The sequence below is a fragment of the Mirounga angustirostris genome, unplaced genomic scaffold (assembly GCF_029215605.1).
Source record: "Mirounga angustirostris isolate CCGP_5_RB_7025 unplaced genomic scaffold, mMirAng1.0.hap1 SCAF_6, whole genome shotgun sequence".
Classification (NCBI taxonomy): domain Eukaryota; kingdom Metazoa; phylum Chordata; class Mammalia; order Carnivora; family Phocidae; genus Mirounga; species Mirounga angustirostris.
Window position 1 is genome coordinate 67072818 of NW_026991714.1, and position 20527 is coordinate 67093344.

Below are 20527 nucleotides of genomic sequence, written 5' to 3' on the forward strand. Positions count from 1 at the left end.
AAGGTGGGGAGGCTCCTGGGTGGGCTCAGTCAATTAATCGTCTGCCTTCGGCTCAGGTCATGATCCCAGGGTCCTGGGATCAAGCCCCACATCGGGCTCCCTGCTCAGCAGGAAGCCTGCTTCTCCCTCTCCCACTCCCCCTGCTTGTGCTTGCTCGCTCTCTCTCACGAATCAATCAATCAATCAATCAATCAATCAATCTTTAGAACTGGAGCCCACCTGCCGTATTCTTTAAATAGCAGCTGTGGCCAAGGCACCGGGGGGCTCTGTCGGTTGGGCATCTGAGTCTTGCTTTTGGCTCAGATCATGATCTCATGGGTCTTGAGGTCGAGCCCCGCATTGGGCTCCCCACTCAGTGTGGGTTCTGCTTGGGATTCTCTCCCGCTGTCCCTCCCCTCCAATAATCTTTAAATCAAAGCTGTGGCTGAATTCTGTGGAAATAATGTATTGCATTTTATAGAATATGGTGTCTACCAATTAATGTTACTCCAGTGTGACCGTTCAAGATTTAGGAATCTTCTGTCAAGTTTCCACAGTGAAGCGCTAAGAAAAGAGACTCTGGGAAGAGGAAATGAGATTAACTGAATAAATCCTAATTTGGAAGGGAGAAAAATGACAAATGGGAGAAAAATGCAAATGTCAGAGGCAAATACTTTCCTCTCGTGTCTATGTCTTCTGATAATATTTTAGGACCCAGATTATATATGGGCAGCCAGAGCTGAAAGATGAGTAAGAAAAATATCTTGAATCCTACTGGAATATCATGTTCTACATTATTTCTTTTTTCCCTTCTTGGAGAGATAAAAAATATGCCGTGAACTAATTGCCACACAAGAAAAAACATTGATAGAAGAAGAAAGTGTACAATCACGTTCACTCTAAACTACCTGCTCTTCCCCACCCGTCCCTAAGTAACTCCTAATTTTTCAGGGGAGAGCCCTTTTCTGGGTGCCGGAGAGACCGTGCCTACAATCCTTAGCACTGACTTCCTGACTGGTGAGTAGCATTAGTCATGCATCCTCCTCATGCCCATAAATGGAGGACAAGCCCACACTGATGCTATCAGACAGATTTAAACAAGGCGTGTTCTGAGAGAACCCTCTGAGCCAGACTGACAACACTCCTGCAACAAACTCATCTTTAGCAGAGGCATGGGTTTTGTTTCATCTTACGCCTGGGTGCACACTGCTAACAGATGTGTAGACCAACATCAAGGCTGTGAATACCTAGGGCTTGGGGCAGACCTCCTACGGTCCTATTCAGCTGGGGTGTTGCTGGAGGAGGGGAGTGGAGGCTCACACACTTAAGAAGCCTTAAGAAGAGAATCCATTCCTTTTGATGAAGAGTCTCCTCTTCATCTTCAACTAGAGCAGGTAGACATGCCTGCCTGCCTGCCTTCACCTTTCAAACGTCTGGGTGCCTACATAAAGGCCAGGCATTGGGCTTCCGGCTGGGCAACCCTTCCAAGAGGAGTTCAAACCATTTTTGCCATCCAGTCAAGCCACATATAATCCCAGCTAATTTTTAAGCAGGGTTTATGAGAAGAGGACCAGCTTGAACTCTGACCGCCTCACCTCACTGTTATTTTTGCCAGAGTTAGGTGGTGGAAAGAGGACTACACCTGTCATTGGAAATCCTGGGTTTAAGTTCCACCACAAAGTGGCTGTGTGACGAAGGGCAGTTTAGTTAACCTCTCTGGGTCTCCCTTTCCCCTTTTGGAAAAATGAGTGGGAGGGACTTAAGATTCTTTCCATCTCTGAAATTCTTTTATTCTAGATGGCAATACATTCCATAAAGTTTCCTCTGTGACCAGAATTCGTCTGTGATTTCCCAGCTCAAGCTTTTCTTTGCCCCTCTTTGACTGTTAAACCAAATATGAACGAGGAGCAACAACATTTTGTCACAAGCAACAAATTGCCCTGCCACAGAATGACCTTTGGAGGTCAGGCCACCCATTGCAATATCTAAAGCCAAGGGCAATGGTACGCCCAACTCACAAGCTGGAGAGCTGCCACACCAAGGGATGGAAATGGTCGTAGGCAGCCAAGATTCTTGGCTGGTATATTTTTAATAAATGCGTAGACAATAAGAGCAGCCTTTTCCACCCAGATTGCTTAACTTGGTGCCCATACCATTGGAATGTTTGCTGTTAGGACAAAGATGATGTGATAGATCGCTTACTGAGTGCGGGATGGATTAAATTTCACAAACGAGAAGTAGGTTATGGAGTCATCCGTAAAGCATTTTCTGGCAGGAGATGGTTTGAGTCATTACAGCAAAACCTCCACCCCCTTTTAGCCCTTTGTGAGAGTTTTCCCTGAAACATTGCTCCGCTGGATTTACTGTAGTGCTGTGAAAGGACCAGGGCAAATTGGGCAAATTGGTGCGAGTTCTTTGTGGTCGAGTATGTCTTATTAATACCTCCCCCAAGATGGTTCAGCGTGTCTTTTTATTACTTTTCCAAGAAAAAGGCCTCCACAGCAAATGGTCTTTGGTTGATTTGGAGGATCGTCTTTGAGGTTGCGTGTCTTTTATGTGGATGGTAAGACGGTGAACCTCCTAGTGAGCAGCTGTGGTCTCTAACGCCCGGACGCACCCAGGCCTGGAGCTGTCTCCCTGTCTCTGCTTGCAATATGGCAACAAGGACACTTGACTGGCAAGGCTGTTCTCCCTCAGTGCTTGGAGATCCCTGAATTAAATACTCTGTGGCGGTAACCTGTAATTAGGTATGTGGGTGGAAATTAGTGTTCTCCAAGTACACCGTGTTAAAGCAGAAGCGAGGAGCTTTTTACTACCTGAGGCCACCCTGGTCCTGTGCCATAGCTCCAGGCCCTGCTTCTATAGGGCTGTCGGTTTGCGGCTGCAGGTTCTGAAAAGAAAACCCCTCAGTGTCCAGTCTGAAACCAGGAAGCTTTTTATGGTGAAAACTGGGCCGCACAGTTCCATTAGAGACGAGTCAGGCATTGACCAAGCATGACTGTCGCTTACTCGCTTTTCTTTTGCAAGTGCAAATGATCTCAACTGTCATAGCTGCAGCGAGAATTGTACGTCCATCTTAAAAGAACACACCAAAACTTTTGCACGGATTCCTGGAGTCATGCTAGGTCCTCCATTTTGGACCGGATGGTGCGGCGATCGGAACCCCGCTAGCAGGGGACCTTTTCCATCCCAGCCACCTTTTGTACAGTGCCCCCCCCTCCCTTGTCGTCGGGACTACGGGTCTCCTGCCATTTGTTCAGTCTGAATTCTTACTTGATTAGTGGATTTGCTTTTGGAGGCCGACAACCTCCCACACCATCAATTCTGCCTTGCTGGAGGCCGGCCCCCGCCCCCGTGGCTTTCCAAGAGCTTGCGGCGCCCACACTCCGCAGCGACCTCTCCAAGCAGGTGACTTGGGAGCCCTGTGAAAGACGGGACCTTGACCCCTTGTCGCGGGGTCGCCCCCAACCCCTCACCCCCCGGCTTGGCCCGCGCCCCCCGGCGGCAGCCCCCCGCTCGGGACCGCGTGCTCTCGGCGATGAGGTCATGCCCGCCCCCGGTGCGCGTGTCTCCCGGCTGGAGCGGCGCGCGGGCGACCCCGGAGGACAACGCGGCCCCCGGGTGGCGATTAGGCGCCCCGCCCCCGCCCAGGCACCCGCCGGGGAGCCCGCAGCCCCCGCAGCGCCCCGCAGCCCGGGCGCGGGAGAGCGCAGGCGGCGGGCCCGAGGCCACAAAAGGACTCCGCCAAGCGCTCCGCAGGCCCGCGGGTCTCGGCGGCCGACGCGGGGGCACTGCCGCCCCGCCCCTCGCCACGCGCCCCCCCGCCCCGCCCCGGGGGGGGGTGAGAGGGCGGGGAGGAGGAGTAGGAGGGGAGGGGGCGGGGCGGGAGCGAGGGCGGCGTCTGCGTGCTCCCCGGCCGCGCGCCCCGCCTCCCCGGCCCCGCGCGGCGCTCGCGGCTCTCCTGCGCGGCTGCGGCGCCGCCTGTACTCGGCCCGCCGGCAGGCTCCCTCCCAGAGAGGCCGGGCGCTCCCGCAGGGCGACAACGCACAGCCGGCGGCCCGCCCGCCTCGGCCCCCGCCCTCGCAGTCTCAGCGCTCGGCCGGCGCCGCCGCTTTGTGTGAGGACATGGTGTAGCGCCGGCCGCCGGAGGAGGAGCCGCGCGCCGGCCGCCGTCCGCCGTCCGCCAGCCGCGTCCCCGCCCCCGGAGGAGAGGCCCCGGCTCGCGCCCCCCGCGTCCCCGGCCACCGGGGAGCCGCGGGCCGCCGGCACCATGAGGTGAGGGTGCGGGCGGGGGCGGCGGGCCATTGTGCGGCGGGCGCCGCGACCCCGCGGAGGCCCCCACCCCCGGCGGGCGCCGCCCGGCCTCGGCGCTTCCGTCCCTTTGTCCCTCGGGCCTCGCTCCGCACCCGCCGCGGCCCGGCGCTGGGTCTCGTCGCGGCTCCGCCTGCCGTCCCCGAGGCCCTGCTCGGCGGGTCCCCTCCCCCGCCCGCGCGCCTCGGCCCGGTCCGGGGATGGGGAGGGGGTCGCGGGCCCCTGCGTGCGCGTTGCCGGGAGACGGGTATTGTTCCGGGCGGAGGTGAGGAGTCGTGCGCCTTCATCCCGGCTGGAACCGGGGGTGGGGGGGGACCGGTGGGGGGGACAGAAAAGTTTGGGAGCCCCGAGTGTGCGGCAGCGGGTGCCGCGGCGCGGTGGGCGCCGAGCGCTGCTGGAAGGTGACCGGGCGCCGGCGGGGCGTGGGCGCGGCGCGGGCCTGCGTCTGGAGGGCGCGCTGGCGTCCGGGGCGACCGTGAGGCACTGCAGCGGCTGCTCCCCTCTGGCTGCCCCCGGGGCCGCCCCGGAGTCGAGGCGCCAGCGTGCCGTCGGGACGCGGGGTTGCGGCGGCCGCGCCGGGAGCCGCGCGGAGCTGCGCTTCCCCCCGGCCTGCCCTGTTCGTGGGAGAGGCTGCGCGGGGATGCGTCGCGCTCTCCGCGCCCCGGGGGCTGGCGCAGGGCTCGGGGCGCACCGGCCTCCGGGTGCCGCCGCCGGGGGTCCCGCGGGGGCCTGCGCGCCGGCCTCGGGGCGGGGCGGGGGGAAGGTGGTTTCTCGCTGCCCTTGCGGCCGAGGCCCTTTGTGTTGGAGATTCCTGGCCAGCCGCCGCCAAGACCTTCATAACGCCGTACAATGAGATTACAGCGATAGAGCCTTCAGATGCCTTCGCTTTGGCGAGAAAATGTCATGTCATTGGGATTCTTTCCCAATTGGAGTAGTTTCCATTTGAAACGCAGGTTTTCTTTGTTTTTTTCTATCAAGCTTGAACACTTTACCATTTTTATTTTTAAATATGTTTTTGTGTGGCATGGCTGTGTTTTTCACTTCAGCTTTCTGGGAATTTGCGGTTTTCTTTGATTCCAAGTTACAAACCCTCATTTGTTGGCCTTAAAAATGTGTTTAATGCCGTGTCTGTAAGTGACCTCTTTCCCTTAGTCATTCCACACAACTTATTTTAAAATGTAGTGGATCAGTTTAAAATGTAATTACGGCGTGCAGACCAAAACGCATAATCTCTGTAAAATATGGCTGGAAAAACTTGAACCATGGGTTTGAGCATGTTTGTTGTTGTTGTTATTTTTTTTTTAAATCTGGGTACTGATGTCCTTGAAAACGCAGGAACTGTAATAAAACATATGTAACGTTATATCTTCTAAGACCATGTATTGTTGATCTGTTTTAAAGACTCTGCTGTAGGGAGTTTTGCAGACCAGAAGTTACAAGGTTTTGTTTTGTTTTGTTTTTCCAAATTTGGGGTAAATTTATCTCAACATTGAGAAATGTAGAACAGCAAAAATTGGGGTATTCTAAAATAAAATCATAAAGCTTTCTGATTCAGAGGTTATGAACCCCCCCAAAAAAGGTGAAGTTTTGGGTGTTCAGTGAGGTTTGATCACTGTCCTGTGTAGTTGCTAGGCTGTTACAGGTAAATTATGTCTTCACTTAAAAGTTCCTTTTCTAATGCAGAGTAATTTGTAATTTCTTTTTCTTTTTTTAAAAGATTTTATTTATTTGACAGAGAGAGACACAGCGAGAGAGGGAACACAAGCAGGGGAGTGGGAGAGGGAGAAGCAGGCTCCCCGCAGAGCAGGGAGCCCGATGTGGGACTTGATCCCAGGACCCTGGGATCATGACCTGAGCCGAAGGCAGTCGCTTAACTGACTGAGCCACCCAGGCGCCCTAATTTGTAATTTCTAAGCTTACTGCTCTGTTCCTTACTAAATTTGGAGAAGGAGGATCATACTGATGCTTTCTGGTAGCATAAAAGCAAAACATGGTTCACAGGTCTGAAAGGTTCATTCACGTAGTCCACAGGGATCCTTTGTAGGCGAATTCTGAATAATTGAAGAGCACAAAAGAGGATCAGCTTTTCACTTGGTAGGCATTGGATTATTTGGTAGGTGGTTTGTGCAACTCCTGTGTACACGTTTCCTTAGATCCCCGGGAAAGTAGGCTGCTTTGGTGTGGAAGTAAAAGGTTCTTGTGCCAGATGCAAAAAGCTTTGGGATATTTCGGTGCTTAAGAAAGGGCTTTTCAGGTTATATTAATATTTGATTTCATCTCAATGCTTTTAAGTACAGTAGGACATAAGTGTTACAGTATTAAGTTGAGTCTTTGTATTAAGGGGTACTGATGGTTTAAAGTGCATCCCGAAATAGGAATGCATGGGCAGGAATTTCCATTAAGTTGGTCAGAGTTCCGAAGAGAGGATATGATGAATATGTTGCCATTTAAGTATTTGTGATAAGATCTCTCAGATGACTTCAATTTCAGGAATCGCAGGCTCAGTGGGTGTAATGTTCCCAGGCAGAAGGGGACTGGATAATGGTTTACATTCCTGAGACAATCTTAAAGGCATTCTACACATATATTTATTTATTTATTTTTAAGATTTTATTTATTTATTTGCGAGAGAGAGAATGAAAGACAGCATGAGAGGGAGGAGGGTCAGAGGAAGAAGCAGCCTCCCCGCTGAGCAGGGAGCCCGATGCGGGACTCGATCCCGGGACTCCAGGATCATGACCTGAGCCGAAGGCAGTCGCTTAACTGACTGAGCCACCCAGGCGCCCAGGCATTCTACACATATAAAAAGCTGTATATGGAATTACTGGCTAATACTTTGTTTAAAGAAGATGCTTTAAGAGTTGAGAAAGTGTATTTCCTTAGACAAGACAGCGAGAAGACAGAGGCCCAAAAAACTGGTAGTTTTGTTACTATAACATCCAGCTTCTTGGTTCTACTATTTTTCATTTCTGTAATATTTCAAAAGTATAAGATGATTTGTGTTGGAGGTAGGTAGGTACATATGTAATATTAATAGAGTGTAGGCCTTTTAAATGATTGCTTTTTTTTTAACTAGTTGGTTAAATATTATTTATTTTTTAAAGACTCTATTTATTTATTTGACAGAGAAGGAGAGTAGGAACAAAAGCAGGGGGAGTGGGAGAGGGAGAAGCAGGCTCCCGTCTGAGCCCGGAGCCGGAATGTGGGACTCGATCCCAGGACTCTGGGATCATGAACTGAGCCGAAGGCAGACGCTTAACTGACTGAGCCACCCAGGCGCCCCTAAAGATTTATTTATTAAAAAAAAAAGTTACTTATTTTAGAGAACACACAAGCAGGGGGAGGGGCAGAAGGAGAGGGAGAGAATCTCAAGCAGACTCCGACTACCCACTGAGCACAGAGCCCAATGCAGGGCTGATCCCACCACCTTGAGATCATGACCTGAGCTGAAATTGAGTCAGAGGGTACTTAACTGACTGAGCCACCCAGGCGCTCCAAGATCTTTTTTTTTTTTTTAAGATTTTATTTATTTATTTGACAGAGACACAACAAGAGAGGGAGCACAAGCAGAGGGAGGGGAGAGGGAGAAGCAGGCTTCCCGCGGAGCAGGGAGCCCGATGCGGGGCTCGATCCCAGGACCCTGGGGTCATGACCTGAGCCGAGGGCAGATGCTTAACAACTGAGCCACCCAGGCGCCCCCCCCCCAAGATCTTTTTTTATGCAAGGAGGAACTTGTGTGATGTAACACAATTGCATGTAGGCTTGTGGGTAAGAAGAGCTCAGAAGAGTTTTGGGTTGACATTCATGGGTCCGTATTATATGTAAATGGTCCACGCTTCTCTTCACTGCTTTGTGTCTTTCTCACCTTAGAAAGAAAAGGCGAGCTGGGGTTGTAAGGGTTCATCCAAGCCACGGGTAGCTGGAGGACCTGGAGTTAATCCCATGATTTCACTGATCTTAATCTATGTAAAAATGGGGATGGTTATTGACTGGGTAGTGGGGGTCACATGATCGTGGAAGAGAAGATGCTTGCATGCTGTATAGCCGTCTACAGTAACGTTGCTTCTCTTGTTTCGGGGCTCAGCTCTGTCTTAGACTAGTTATATATATAACTTTTGGGTAGTCTGCTTTACCTTTCTGGGCTTCTTCTAGTTCAGGGATGGTAAGTAGGTTACATTTTGCTCATATTCTCTTGGTAGTGGCTCTCTTGTTGATACGGACATAAATGCATTTCTGGGCTTGGTGGGAAAGAGTGCGTGCTGTCCCCAGCATCAGGGTTTGTTTGGGACATGCAGTCCCAGAGAGTGTTGGTGGGAGGGTTTCCTGGCATGCTCTTTCCGTGATCACCTGATCCAGTCCGGCCTTCTTACTTCATAAGGCAGGAAACTAATCTTTACCGTTTCCTTCCTCTGTGGATATTTAGAACCTTTGAAAGACTTATTATGATTTTTGTTACTGTCCTTTATGGTAATAATAAGCTTAATACACATTTTAGAACGTCGTACTATCAGGGCTCAGAAGATTCAGGATTTGCTCGTTAATTGAGCAAACTGGTAAAAATGGGGATATGCTATTCACAGGATTGTTGTGTCACGTGTCAAGTGGGATATCCGTGAAGGGGTGCAAATCCTAGTGTCTCTGTTCTCACTGGTCTTCACTTACACTGTCGTGGTTGGGTGTCTGACTTACCCACAGAGGTTTATTTGAAGCCAAATTTGCATTTTTGCGGGAATGCCAGGGCTTTGTATTCAGGCTTTGGTTTGTGTTTTAGATGTTTATTAAGTGACTAAATCTTGACCACAGTTTGGGTTAATGGAGAAAATTTACTGAGGTTTGCACAGTATTCAAGGTTTTGGATACCTTGCTAGCCCAGTTGGAATAAGCAAAATACCTAGTCAGACCTACCCATGTGGCTGGTCTAGAAGAAATGACATCCCATACTGATGGTTTTGGTTCCTTACCCTACACACAGCTTAAATCTAGGGTGATTGTATAACTTGTAAAACACCCAGTCTTTATTATGGATGTAAGAAGGATTTGGGAAAATGTGATTTCAATTTTTATGTGGTCGTGGGAGAGGAAGAGAAGTAAACTCTGTGTCATTTAAATCAGACCTCCCCCCAACTGTTGGATGGGATTGAATGTAGGTAACAGTTAAAGGAGAGAGTCTGAGCTGAGCTGTACCTCAATAGCTGGTTCCCCAAGTAAAGGCTTAGGAAGCTCTCTGGAGTAGAAAGCAAGAAGGGAATTCTTTGTCAACCATCTGGGATGTAGTCCCAGGTTTATATACCTCCCAGCCATTCCCCTGTGGTCCCACATACTCTATTTTTTTTTTTTTTTTGCTTTTGCATTTATTACATTGTTTTATAAATTTCTGGAGCTATCTGTCCTTTTTCACTGTAAGCTCCTTGAGGGCAGGGATTGCATTTTTATATTTACGGTATCGGTAAAATATTTGGCAAATGGAGGGTGCTCGTGTCAGTGTTTGGCTTTGGCCGGGGTAGTATTTTCCAGAATCTGTTCACTGGCAGTAACAACCACCAGTTTTGGAGCACCTGTAACATTCTTTAAGCTGTGCTGGGTACTAAAGGGTATATCATAGTGTGTGGCATGTGAATCAATGTTAATTTTTTTTTTTAAAGATTTTATTTATTTATTTGAGAAAGAGAGAATGAGAGACAGCACGAGAGGGAAGAGGGCAGAGGGAGAAGCAGACCCCCTGCTGAGCAGGGAGCCCGATGTGGGACTTGATCCTGGGACTCCAGGATCATGACCTGAGCCGAAGGCAGTCACTTAACCAACTGAGCCACCCAGGCGCCCTCAATGTTAATTTAATTCAAACAAAAGCCACTATCTGGACCACACGAATAGCCGTAGAGTTTGTGTCTTACACAAACACAAAGCTCGGAAATGGCCCAAAGAGTGAGACTCTGGTTTGTCTAACTGCAAAGCCCCTTTGGAGGATCCCGGGGTCCTGCACTGTCTCAGTACATTCCTCTGTTTTTCAGTGTCTTCGATCATGGGAGTTGCAGCTGTTTTTGAGCAAAAAGCTTTTGTGTGTCCCTTGGGTTAGCTTGTTTCTGTTGCACTTAGTGCCTCCTTTGTTTTGATTTTTACCAGTGCTTAAAATGCCAGTAATTGGATAGTTTCTGATACTCACGAAGATGTATTTCTTAGCTCAGCCCTGCCACAACAGAAAATACCATAGACTGGGTGGCTCGAACCACAGAAACTTCAAGGTGCCAGTGTGGCCAGGCTCTGGTAGGGCTCCCGTTACCTGTGGCAAACTGCCTTCCTGCGTGTTGCCGTGTGGCCGAGACATAGATCAGAGATCTCTTTTCCTCTTCCTATAAGGTCACCAGTCCTATGGATTTAGGGCCCCACCCTTATGACCTCATTTAATCTTAATTACCTCCTAAAAATCCCATATCCAAATAGAGTCACATTGGGGGTTAGGGCTTCAGCCTACGAATTTTGGGGGGCACAATTCAGTCTGTAGCAGAAGGTACCCAGATTTTTTTTTGTCTTGTCATTGATAGAACTTTGATGGAAGAAGCTCATCTGTGTAATGTTTAGGCAGTCTGTAGATAGGTTTTAAGTAACTCTACACGTGAATGTTATTTGTTAAAATAAATGAGGGAACTGATTTATGCAGGAGACCTCATATGTTCTAGAAATTTCTGTACATGGGTAAGCTTCTGTTTTATAATGATTCTAATAAATTTAATTAACATGTAGATTTTCCAAAGAACCATTTTGGTGGGAAGCAGTGTCCAGGTATCTGAGTGTACAGGTGGGCATGGCAGAGGGTGAAGTGGGCAGGCTTTGAAGTCAGCCTGAGTTTGGATTCTGTTTTGACATTTACCAATTAGTTGGTCTTTGAGTAAGTTCTAGTTTGAGATCTTCTGTAAGATGGAGATGCTTTTTGCATTATAGAATTGTTGGCAAAACTAAATCAGAAATTATATAAAACTCTGGCATGACACTCGGCCCATAAAACGGACTTGAGAGGAGCTAATCCTTTATTTCTATGAAAGTCTGACGTCTCTTCAGTTTTTGTTAACAATGTGAAAAACCCTGTAAAATGGTACAGCTGCGTTAGAGCACAGCTCGGCATTTCCTTAAAAAGTGAAACATAGAGTCGCTGTGGACCCAGCAGTTACACTCCCAGGTGTAAACGCCAGAGAAGCTGGTCCACGGATGTCCACAGCAGCATTGTCCGGAAGGGTCAGAGAGTGGAGACAACCCAGATGGTCACTGAGTGCCGAGTGGCTCATCCACACATGGTGTGTCCACACGAGGGAGTCATATTTGAACGTCCAGAGGAACCCAGGGAGTGGGTGAAAACCTGCCAGGCGGAGGAAGTCAGACAAAAAGGCCATGTGTGGTCGGGCTCCAGCAGGAGGAGGTATCCGGCAGGGGCGCGTTGTGGAGAGACGGCGAGAAGATGAGCGGTTGCCAGGGCCCGAGCGGGAGACGGAGGGCGGAGAGGGAAGTGGCTGCTTTTGTGGGTACGCACGGGGTTTCTCTCTTTGGGGATGAAAATGTTCTGGAATTGAACGGTGTGACAGTTGCACGGCCCACTGAATTTAGGTGGGCCTAAATTTGATCCTTTCAAACGGTGAATTTTGTGTTATGAGTTCTAGTTCAGCCCTACTCCCTCATCCTTGGTTTGTTCTTTTCACTTCTTCACTAGAATAGATGGTACCATTCGCTTCACATGGTTTCTGACATCTTGTCAGCTTTGGACTAATCTTCCTATTTTCTGGGGAAGAGAGATTGAAGACCAAACCGCCGGGCTTTTGTCTGTGGGCAGCCAGGCAGGCGGGAGTGCTCTGGGGAAGACCTTGGTAGGGTGCCCTTGGGGAGCCTGAGCGACTTTGGAGCCCTCGCTCTGGTACAGATGGCTGAGGTCACAGAGAGTCCACGAAGCAAATCCATGAGAATCCGATGAAAACTGTGTAGTCTGCTGGTGAGTTTTCTTGGGTGTGTCTACAGTACCCTTCAACACCAGAGAAAGTTTTGTCTTGACATTTTTAAACAGGGCTGAAGACTTTTTCAGGGCTGAAGGCCTTCTAGAACTTCTGGTCTCGGTAACCAGTGCATCTCATGGCATGAAGTCCAAAAATGACTACTTGTCACTGTGTGGGGGGGGTGGCCCTCAGTCTTCTGTGCTTTTGGTTTCTGTGTTACCCTCGTCAACTTGGTAGGGAAGAAGCTTCCTCGAGAACTGCAGAGCACGAGTGTGATCGAATGAATAGCCCTGTAGGTCAGATCTCAGGGGAGTGCAGGTGTGGTGGGGGATCTTTCTGTGGTTTCTGTGTTTGTCCTGCATTGTCCTGCAGCCCTGAGATGACCCTTCCCCTCCTCCCTGGCTCCCACCTCCTCTTAGACCAGTGTTGCAAGCAGACTGGGACAGGTCAGTTTTTAACCATTTAACAATTCATGAATCACAAATTTTAATTTAAAACCTTGAGTTACTTTTATGACTTTGTAATCCCTTTAATCGTTGTATTTGTAGTATTTTGAGAGAACGAACCAATTACTATTGTCCAAATAAATGTCTGATCAGTGTTGTGTTTTAGTGACTTTTTTTGCTTCCATTATAAACTTCCAGTACAGGTTTTATGTAGATTTTAGAAGGTATGGAAAGTATAAAGATGTTAATAATCAAACCCAGACCATCTAGAATTTTGCTGTTTTGATTTGTAGCTTTCTAGGCTTTTTATAATGCACATATGCAGCCATAAATGTGTTTGTGTGTGTGTATGTTTTAAGTAAAAGTGAGATCGTACTGTTTATAAGTGAAGTTATACTACATTATATGGTGTGTAATTGGCGCCTTTCAACGTAATCCTTGTCACTGAATTCTGAGCTGTGTAATTTTAAGTGACTGCACAGTATTTTCACTATGCTTTGGATGACCTTAATCTACTTAATTTATATCTTAGGGGATGGACTTCTAGGGGTTTTTTTTTTTTCATTATTTTTGTTATTATGAAAGCATTGCTATAAACATTTTTGGTTATATGTCTTTGTGCACATGTTCGATTTTTTTTTTAAGATTTTATTTATTTGTCAGCGAGAGAGCACGAGCAGGGAGGAGGGGCAGCAGGAGAGGGAGAAGCAGACTTCCCTGCTGAGCAGGGAGCCCGATGCAGGGACTCGATCCCAGGACCCTGAGATCATGACCTGAGCTGAAGGCAGACACTTCACTGACTGAGCCACCCGGGAGTCCCAAGATTTATTTCTAAGTGATCTCTACACCCAACGTGGGGCTTGAACTTAAAATCCCAAGATCAGGAGTTGCACGCTTCTCCAACTGAGCTGGCTAGGCACCCCTCACGTTTAGGGTCTCCTTGTTTCCATTCTTGTCTCCCCCGCTCCGTTGTCCGCGAAGCAGTTAGAATGATCTTCAAGGTGGCCATCAGCTGCTGTTATTCCTTGCTAAAGCCTTCAGGGGCATCTTCGTACTCTTAGAATGAAACCCTAATTATTAAAGTCCTGATCCAGCTGTATCCCTAGTTCCCAGCACGGGCCTCTGTAAGTACACAATAAATATTCAAGTGAATAGTAAATGAAATGAGTTTACCAGACCAAAGGGAATTTTGTTAGTTTTGGATACACATTACCAGATCAGCAGCAGCAGATGAAGAGTGCCCGTGGTCTGACGTTCTGGCCAATTTAGGGCATTATCAACATTTGTAATCTTTGCCAATGTGTAGTAAAAGGTGTTATCTCAGTGTTTTGTTTTTTAAGTTTCTTTTAAGTCATCTCTACACCCAACGTGGGGCTCGAACTTCTGACCCCAAGATCAAGAGTCGCGCGTGCCGCTGTCTGAGCCAGCCGGCCACTCCTCGGTGTTTTGATTTGTATTTCCTTGGTTACTAGGAGAATCGAACATTTCCTCACGTGATTATGGGACAGTTCTGTTTTTGTGCGAATTGTCTGTTTTCCCCGTGGGATGTTCAGTCTTTCCTGCAGTGATTTATTCTGTCGTTAACAAGGAGCCCTTCATGGTGCAGGTAGATCAGTTGCCTAGTAGAACGTGTGTGAGCGGGCCGGGCGCACCTGCTGCTGGTGCGTTCTCATCCCTTGGCTGGGCTCCGCCATGCGTCTGTGTCTCTCACTTAGAAGTGGTGGTCTTAGTGCGCAAGCTCTTGTCAGACCTCAGCCCACAACCTGTTCCTTTGTCTCCTGGGTCTGCGGGGGAGGAGACTTGTCACCATGTCTTTTAGTTTTTCTTGTTTTGGTGTAGAAGCACTACCATTTGTCATGTCACCTCTGTTCGTCCTTGCCTTGATCGTTTCTGCCTTTTGTGTCACGCCTTCTCCAGTGGGAAGTTGTATGTGTACGCCCCTACGTTTTCTTCTCCTTTGATTGTTTCATTTGTTTCAGTGTAAGCCACCTGGAATTTATTGTGATGTCAGGTGGGAGAGATTAGGTTAGCTTCAAGCTAAATATTGAGTGGTCATCTGTCAGTATCTTTTGTTGACTAACCCACCTTTTTGCATTGGTTTGAAATGCCATGTTCGTGTGTCCTGGGTTTCCATAAATACTGGCTTCTGGATCTGGACTCAGTTATCTAATTTTGTGCTGTTTCCTCACGGTTCAGTGACTCCAAGTTTAGAATATATTTTAATGTCTACTAACAGAAGTTACTGTTCATTTTCTTAGGATTTTCAAAATTTTATTTACTTTTTCATTTAGTGCATTCTTCTAGATTAGTTGTAGAATTATTTAATCAGTTAAAACAGAAATGAAATAAAAAAAGAAAAGGTATGTCTGCAAATCTGTTGGGGTTTTAGTTTGAATTGTGCTAAGTTAATGGGTTAATAATGGGTAGAGGACAGAATTGATCCTTTGATAATACCAAGTTTTCCATTCTTTCTCTTTCCGCATTCAGATTTTTCACATCAGCTCTAGGAAGGTGCAGCATCACGTAGTTTCTAGTTCAATAGGTTTGATGTGCTACCTTTAAAAAAGTTCTATATTTAGAAGTTAAACTTCTAGCTCGTTTACACTGCTAGTACAACATCTGTTCCCATATTTGCTTGTCTTTTTTTTTACTTAAAATATATGCACTTGTATTTAAACATAATGCCTGGGATTTTAAAGAAGTTTTTCCTTTGCTAAGAACTTAATTCCAATGTTGGCATTTATATTCTTTGGTTTTCTTAGATTTTGAAATCTAATCGCTAACAGTTATTGAGTACTCATTGCTTGAAATACTTTACGTATTACTTATTGTACTCATTGCCTGAAATACTTTACGTATTACTTATTTGATACTTCTCTAATAACTTGTAAGGTAGTAGGAGCTGTTGTTATTTTGTAGATGAGGACCCTGAGCCACAGAGGGCTAAGCGACTTGCCCCAGGGTCACCTGCTAGTAACCAGTGGACCCGGGGTCCTGTCCCGGCCGGCTGGTTCTGGAGCTCACACTGTTAACCAATGTGCCCTGGGGCCTCTCTGTCCTGGTTAACTTGTGTGAACTGAAATGGGTATTTGAGTTTTCTAAAATGTTGATGTGTGAGTGAATGATTTATTTTCTTTGTGATCTCATCATCTGAGGGTTCTTTATTTTCTGGAAATAATTGGTCCAAGAGCAAGGCCATGTAGAAGGAATAGACCTAGAATAGATTGAGCGACACTTCAGAGATAGCTGGGCTCGGGAGATAAGGTCTTATTTGGCTTTAATCTTGAAAAATGAAACAAAATTATGAAAACATTCTTGCTATGGTTGCAACTGTGTTAAATTTTTAGAATGGGACAAGAATGAAGCAAGTGTTAGTTGCTTGTTTTTACGTCATTTTTCTTTAAAAATTGTAAGATAGGATGGACTATACCCCTCCTGTTGTGATAGACGTTTTTAGTATAATCCCAAAGAGAGTCATTTTGCCAGAATACTCAAGGGCTCTGCTGGTAAGGCCGGGGGTTTACCTTGATTTCCAGTTATTTCCTTTGACCTCCTGTTACCTCATCTCTGTTAGCTTTCTCCAATTATTCACTGGTTGTATCTGTTAAAATGTTTTCAGCTGCAAGTAACAGACTGAATGTATTTAAACATTCACGTTTATTGACCTGTAGTTGGGAGTCCAGAGGCAGAGCTGGCGCCTGGCTCCCCGCACCCACGGCTCCTGGTCTTTGGTCTCTGCCCCAAGCTGGATTCACATTCAGACCCCGTCATTCTTGGAGGGAGGAGGATCATCTCTTGTCATCTCCCCCAAAGGTGTAATTTACGTACAGCTGAATGTATTCGTTATAAGTGTCCATACAGCTTGATGGGTTTTTACTGTATGTGCCCTCTCTATAGCCACCAGCCAGCTGAGGCTACAGCGCATGCTTCCCACCTGGTAACTTCTGTCACCTTCCTGTCCCATCAGTGTCCCTCTCAGATTTTCATTGTTGTGGTTTTGCCACTGGTTGGAAACGGTTCTCTTTGTTTTTAGTGACTTCCTGAAGGCTCGCACTTCAACTTGTACATGGTTTGCATTGCGTTGCTTTGTCACCGAAGCCCGTGCCAGTCACTCAGAGATTGACGGGGCAGAGGGGAAGTGGACTGACAGGGGCCGGTGCCACCTGGCACGGATATCTGATGGGGACTGATGTCAAAAATGGTGAGTTCATTAGTGGATGTTTCTGTATTAGGGTTCCTTTTGTGTTGCTGGGCAATCTGGCATTTTGTTGGAGTCTGGCAATGCATCCTATCAGGACCCCTGGACCTATTTTGTCCTGTATTACATTTTTATAGATGTGGATTCGCTATTGTATGGCTCTGTTCCATCCAGTCTGCTGTCTGCAGTAGTCAGCTCTTTCTGCAGTTCACATGTGGTCAGCTCATCTCCTGTGTAACACGCTTCAGTGGCCTCCCTCCACTGTTAGAATTAAGACGGGTCCTGGTCTACATGCACGATTCCTGTGTGATTCTTCTTCCTCTGTGATCACACAGTTAGTGATGTGGCCCTGTAAGATACATCCTCAGAAACCACTTTATAGAGGTAAAGATGTGGGGCGCCTGGGTGGCTCAGTCGTTGGGCGTCTGCCTTCGGCTCAGGTCATGATCCGAGGGTCCTGGGATCGAGCCCCGCATCGGGTTCCCTGCTCCATGGGAAGCCTGCTTCTCCCTCTCCCACTCCCCCTGCTTGTGTTCCCTCTCTCGCTGTGTCTCTCTTTGTCAAATAAATAAATAAAATCTTAAAAAAAAATAAAAAGGTAAAGATGTGCATAGACATGCATTCCCTGGTTCTTGTAGTTTAGTTGGGAGAGTAGCCATTAATCGCTTTTCGCAAGCTTTGAGGAGTGGTATATGGTATCACGAGGGTAGAGATCTTTTCATATATTTGTGTTTGATTTCTTTCAAAATGTCATCTGCAGATGATACTTAAAAATTTTCCCTTGTAGTATGCTTTTTTTTTTTTTTTTTAAGATTTTATTTATTTGACAGAGAGACACAGCGAGAGAAGGAACACAAGCAGGGGGAGTGGGAGAGAAGCAGGCTTCCCGCCGAGCAGGGAGCCCGATGCGGGGCCCGATCCCAGGACCCTGGGATCATGACCTGAGCCGAAGGCAGACGCTTAACGACTGAGCCACCCAGGTGCCCCTCTTGTAGTATGCTTTTTACTTACAGCAGGTCAACAGCATTATTTTGTATTGCTTTAGTATTTTGTTACACTTGTCTGTTATTTTGTTCAAATCATATACTTTAAGGAAAATCTGTCATCTTTTTATATTCCTTTGGATATGGAAGTTTTTCAAGGTGTTTTCATTTTGGGAAGAGAGAGTCAAGTTTAACAAAATCCTCTTTGGTTTCGAAGCCATTCTGCTCTTTACTGGCTGTGAGACCTTCCCTTGGCTATCCAGGTCTCAGAGTCTTCCTGTGCAAAATGAGATTAACAATCCATTGCCTTGTTTTGCAGTTCCCCATAGTGCATTTAGAGGATTTATGGATTTGGTGTATTCTAGTTATTGTTTTCTTTGTGTTGTACCTTTACTTTCATTTTAATAAGTTTAGGCTTCTGAATGTTCTTTGGCCTTTTTTCTTTAACTTCGAATATGAAAGACTTCTGTTTTTAGGCACTCTTAAGAGCAGAGAACTCTTACAGAACTGGTATTTTAAAATGATGTTTAAAATGTGTTAAGAGGCAGCATCAGATTGAAAAGCAGAGCCCTGAACTGTGGAACCATCGTCTGCGTCACGGGGAACCAGCCTCCCTGTGTCCCCGGTTGGAGCCTTCAGGTCTCCTCCTCGACCTTTCCGTCCTGATGCTCAGGTGCTGCATGGCCGCAGTGCCCCACACTTGCTCCTGAGAACCTTGACCTGTACCTGGGGCCCTCAGGCAGGACGTCTCCACCTGGCCTTCGGGCACATCCACAGACCTGCCGCCATGTTCTCTGTGCCAGGCATTCATTTCAGAATGATCTGTCTGTGGTTCCCCAAAGGTACCCATGGGATTTTGGTCTTGTTCCTTCTGTTCCATCTTCCGGAAAGTTGTCTGGGTGCCTGCTCAGTCTCTTGCTTCAGCTTTCTCTTCCACTTTGTCTTTAGTGATCACTCCCTTATTGAACTGCTAGCATCTGTCACCTTCCAGAGCATTTGGTATTCCAGGCACAGGTTTTCCCTCAAAAAATTAAAGGTAAGCTTTGACTCAGGTGCATTGCCCTAGGCGCTTTGTAACATGCTGGGTATCATCAGGGACTTCCAGTAACTTTTAAAAAATAAATTTGAGGGGTGCCTGGGTGGCTCAGTCATTAAGCCTCTGCCTTCAGCTCAGGTCATGATCCCAGGGTCCTGGGATTGAGCCCTGCGTTGGGCTCCCTGCTCGGCAGGGAGCCTGCTTCTCCCTCTCCCACTCCCCCTGCTTGTGTTCCCTCTCTTGGTGTGTCTCTCTGTCAAATAAATAAAATCTTAAAAAAAATAATAAAAAATAAAAAATAAATTTGAAAACTAAACTCATGATTATTGATTGCTCTAGGCCTTCGAATTGTAATTCTTTAGCTGAGTCATGTGATTTTCAAAGGTATTAAGACAGTACTTTGAACAATTTTGGGTCTAACAGCATGTTTTTATACCCCTGTGATCAAGTGACGTGTAAAGGTATGAATAAGTGACAAAGTGAGGGTGTCATGGTGTAATATTTGGATAAAAAATTTTCATATGTAAATGTTAATATGTAATATACTTGGAAGTATAAGGACAACACATCAAGTCTATATTTTTCCTGCCTGGAAATCTTATACAAATAGGTATCCTGTCACCCAGTCAGCACTTCTCTTCCTTTTAACTGATTAATTGGTGCAGTTGTCTTTGGATCTGTACAAAGTACTAAAATCGGTGATGTTTTTATGCAGATCATGGGTATAGTTATGAAGCAGGCAGTTTATTTTTTGTGATCTCCAAATCTACTCTTTCCCTTTACTGATGGCTGTTTGGAATTGATTCATGGTGAAGGGGCCTGAGACGTCTGAACTCTGTAAGGCAGGCTGGAAACTCAGACGAGTTGATCTTGCATCTGAACTTTGTAGGGCAGGCCAGTAGGCTGGAAACTCGGGATTTTTATGTTACAGTCTTGGGGCAGAATTCCTTCCTTGCCTCTTCAGCTTCTGGTGTTTGCTGGCAGTCCTTGGCATTCCTTGGCTTCTATAAATGCATCAGTCAGTTTCTGCTTCTGTGGGCATATGGCCATCTTTCCCTGTGTGTCTCTGTCTTCACGTGGTGTTTTCCTCTTTTAAGGAGACTGATCCTATTGGATTAAAGGGCCCGGCCTACCTCAGTGTGACCTCACTGTTACTGATTACATCTATAATGATCCTGTTTTCAAGTAAGCTCACATTCTGAGGTACGGGGGGTAGGGGGGGCTAGGACTTCAACATCATTTCCTGTCTGAGTTTCCCACTGGGGTATGGGGCACAGCTTTGGTCTCCTTCCTGTCTCCCTTTGATCAGCTAACTGCCCCAGGTGACAGATACAGAGGAAGGCATGCATATGCACACGTTAAATAGAAAGCCATGCAAAACGTATATAAGGGCTACCAGAACTAGGAAATAAATTCAGCAAAATTGCAGGGCATGAGATCAACACACAGAAATCAGTTGTGTTTCTGTCACCAGCAGTGAACAATCTGAAAAGGAAAATAAGAAAGCAGTTCCATTTACACTACTCTCTCAAAGGATAAAATACCTAGGGATAAATTTAAGCAAGGAAGCAAAAGACTTGTATACTGACAACTATAAAATA

General features: G+C 47.1%; 1 protein-coding gene across 11 annotated transcripts in view; it reads left to right on the forward strand.

Moving 5' to 3' along the window:
- Positions 1 to 3502: 3502 nt before the first annotated feature.
- ENAH (ENAH actin regulator) overlaps positions 3503 to 20527 on the forward strand; it is a 136753-nt gene continuing 119728 nt past the window's right edge. For 10 of the 11 annotated variants that reach the window (XM_064594474.1, XM_064594477.1, XM_064594479.1 and 7 more), the window contains exon 1: positions 3503 to 4254. In XM_064594474.1, the coding sequence (XP_064450544.1) occupies positions 3518 to 4254 (737 nt within the window). In that variant the 5' untranslated portion in view covers positions 3503 to 3517. Of the gene's footprint in view, positions 4255 to 4287; positions 4556 to 20527 lie in introns of those variants that run through there. The other variant, XM_064594478.1, reaches the window with a different exon arrangement.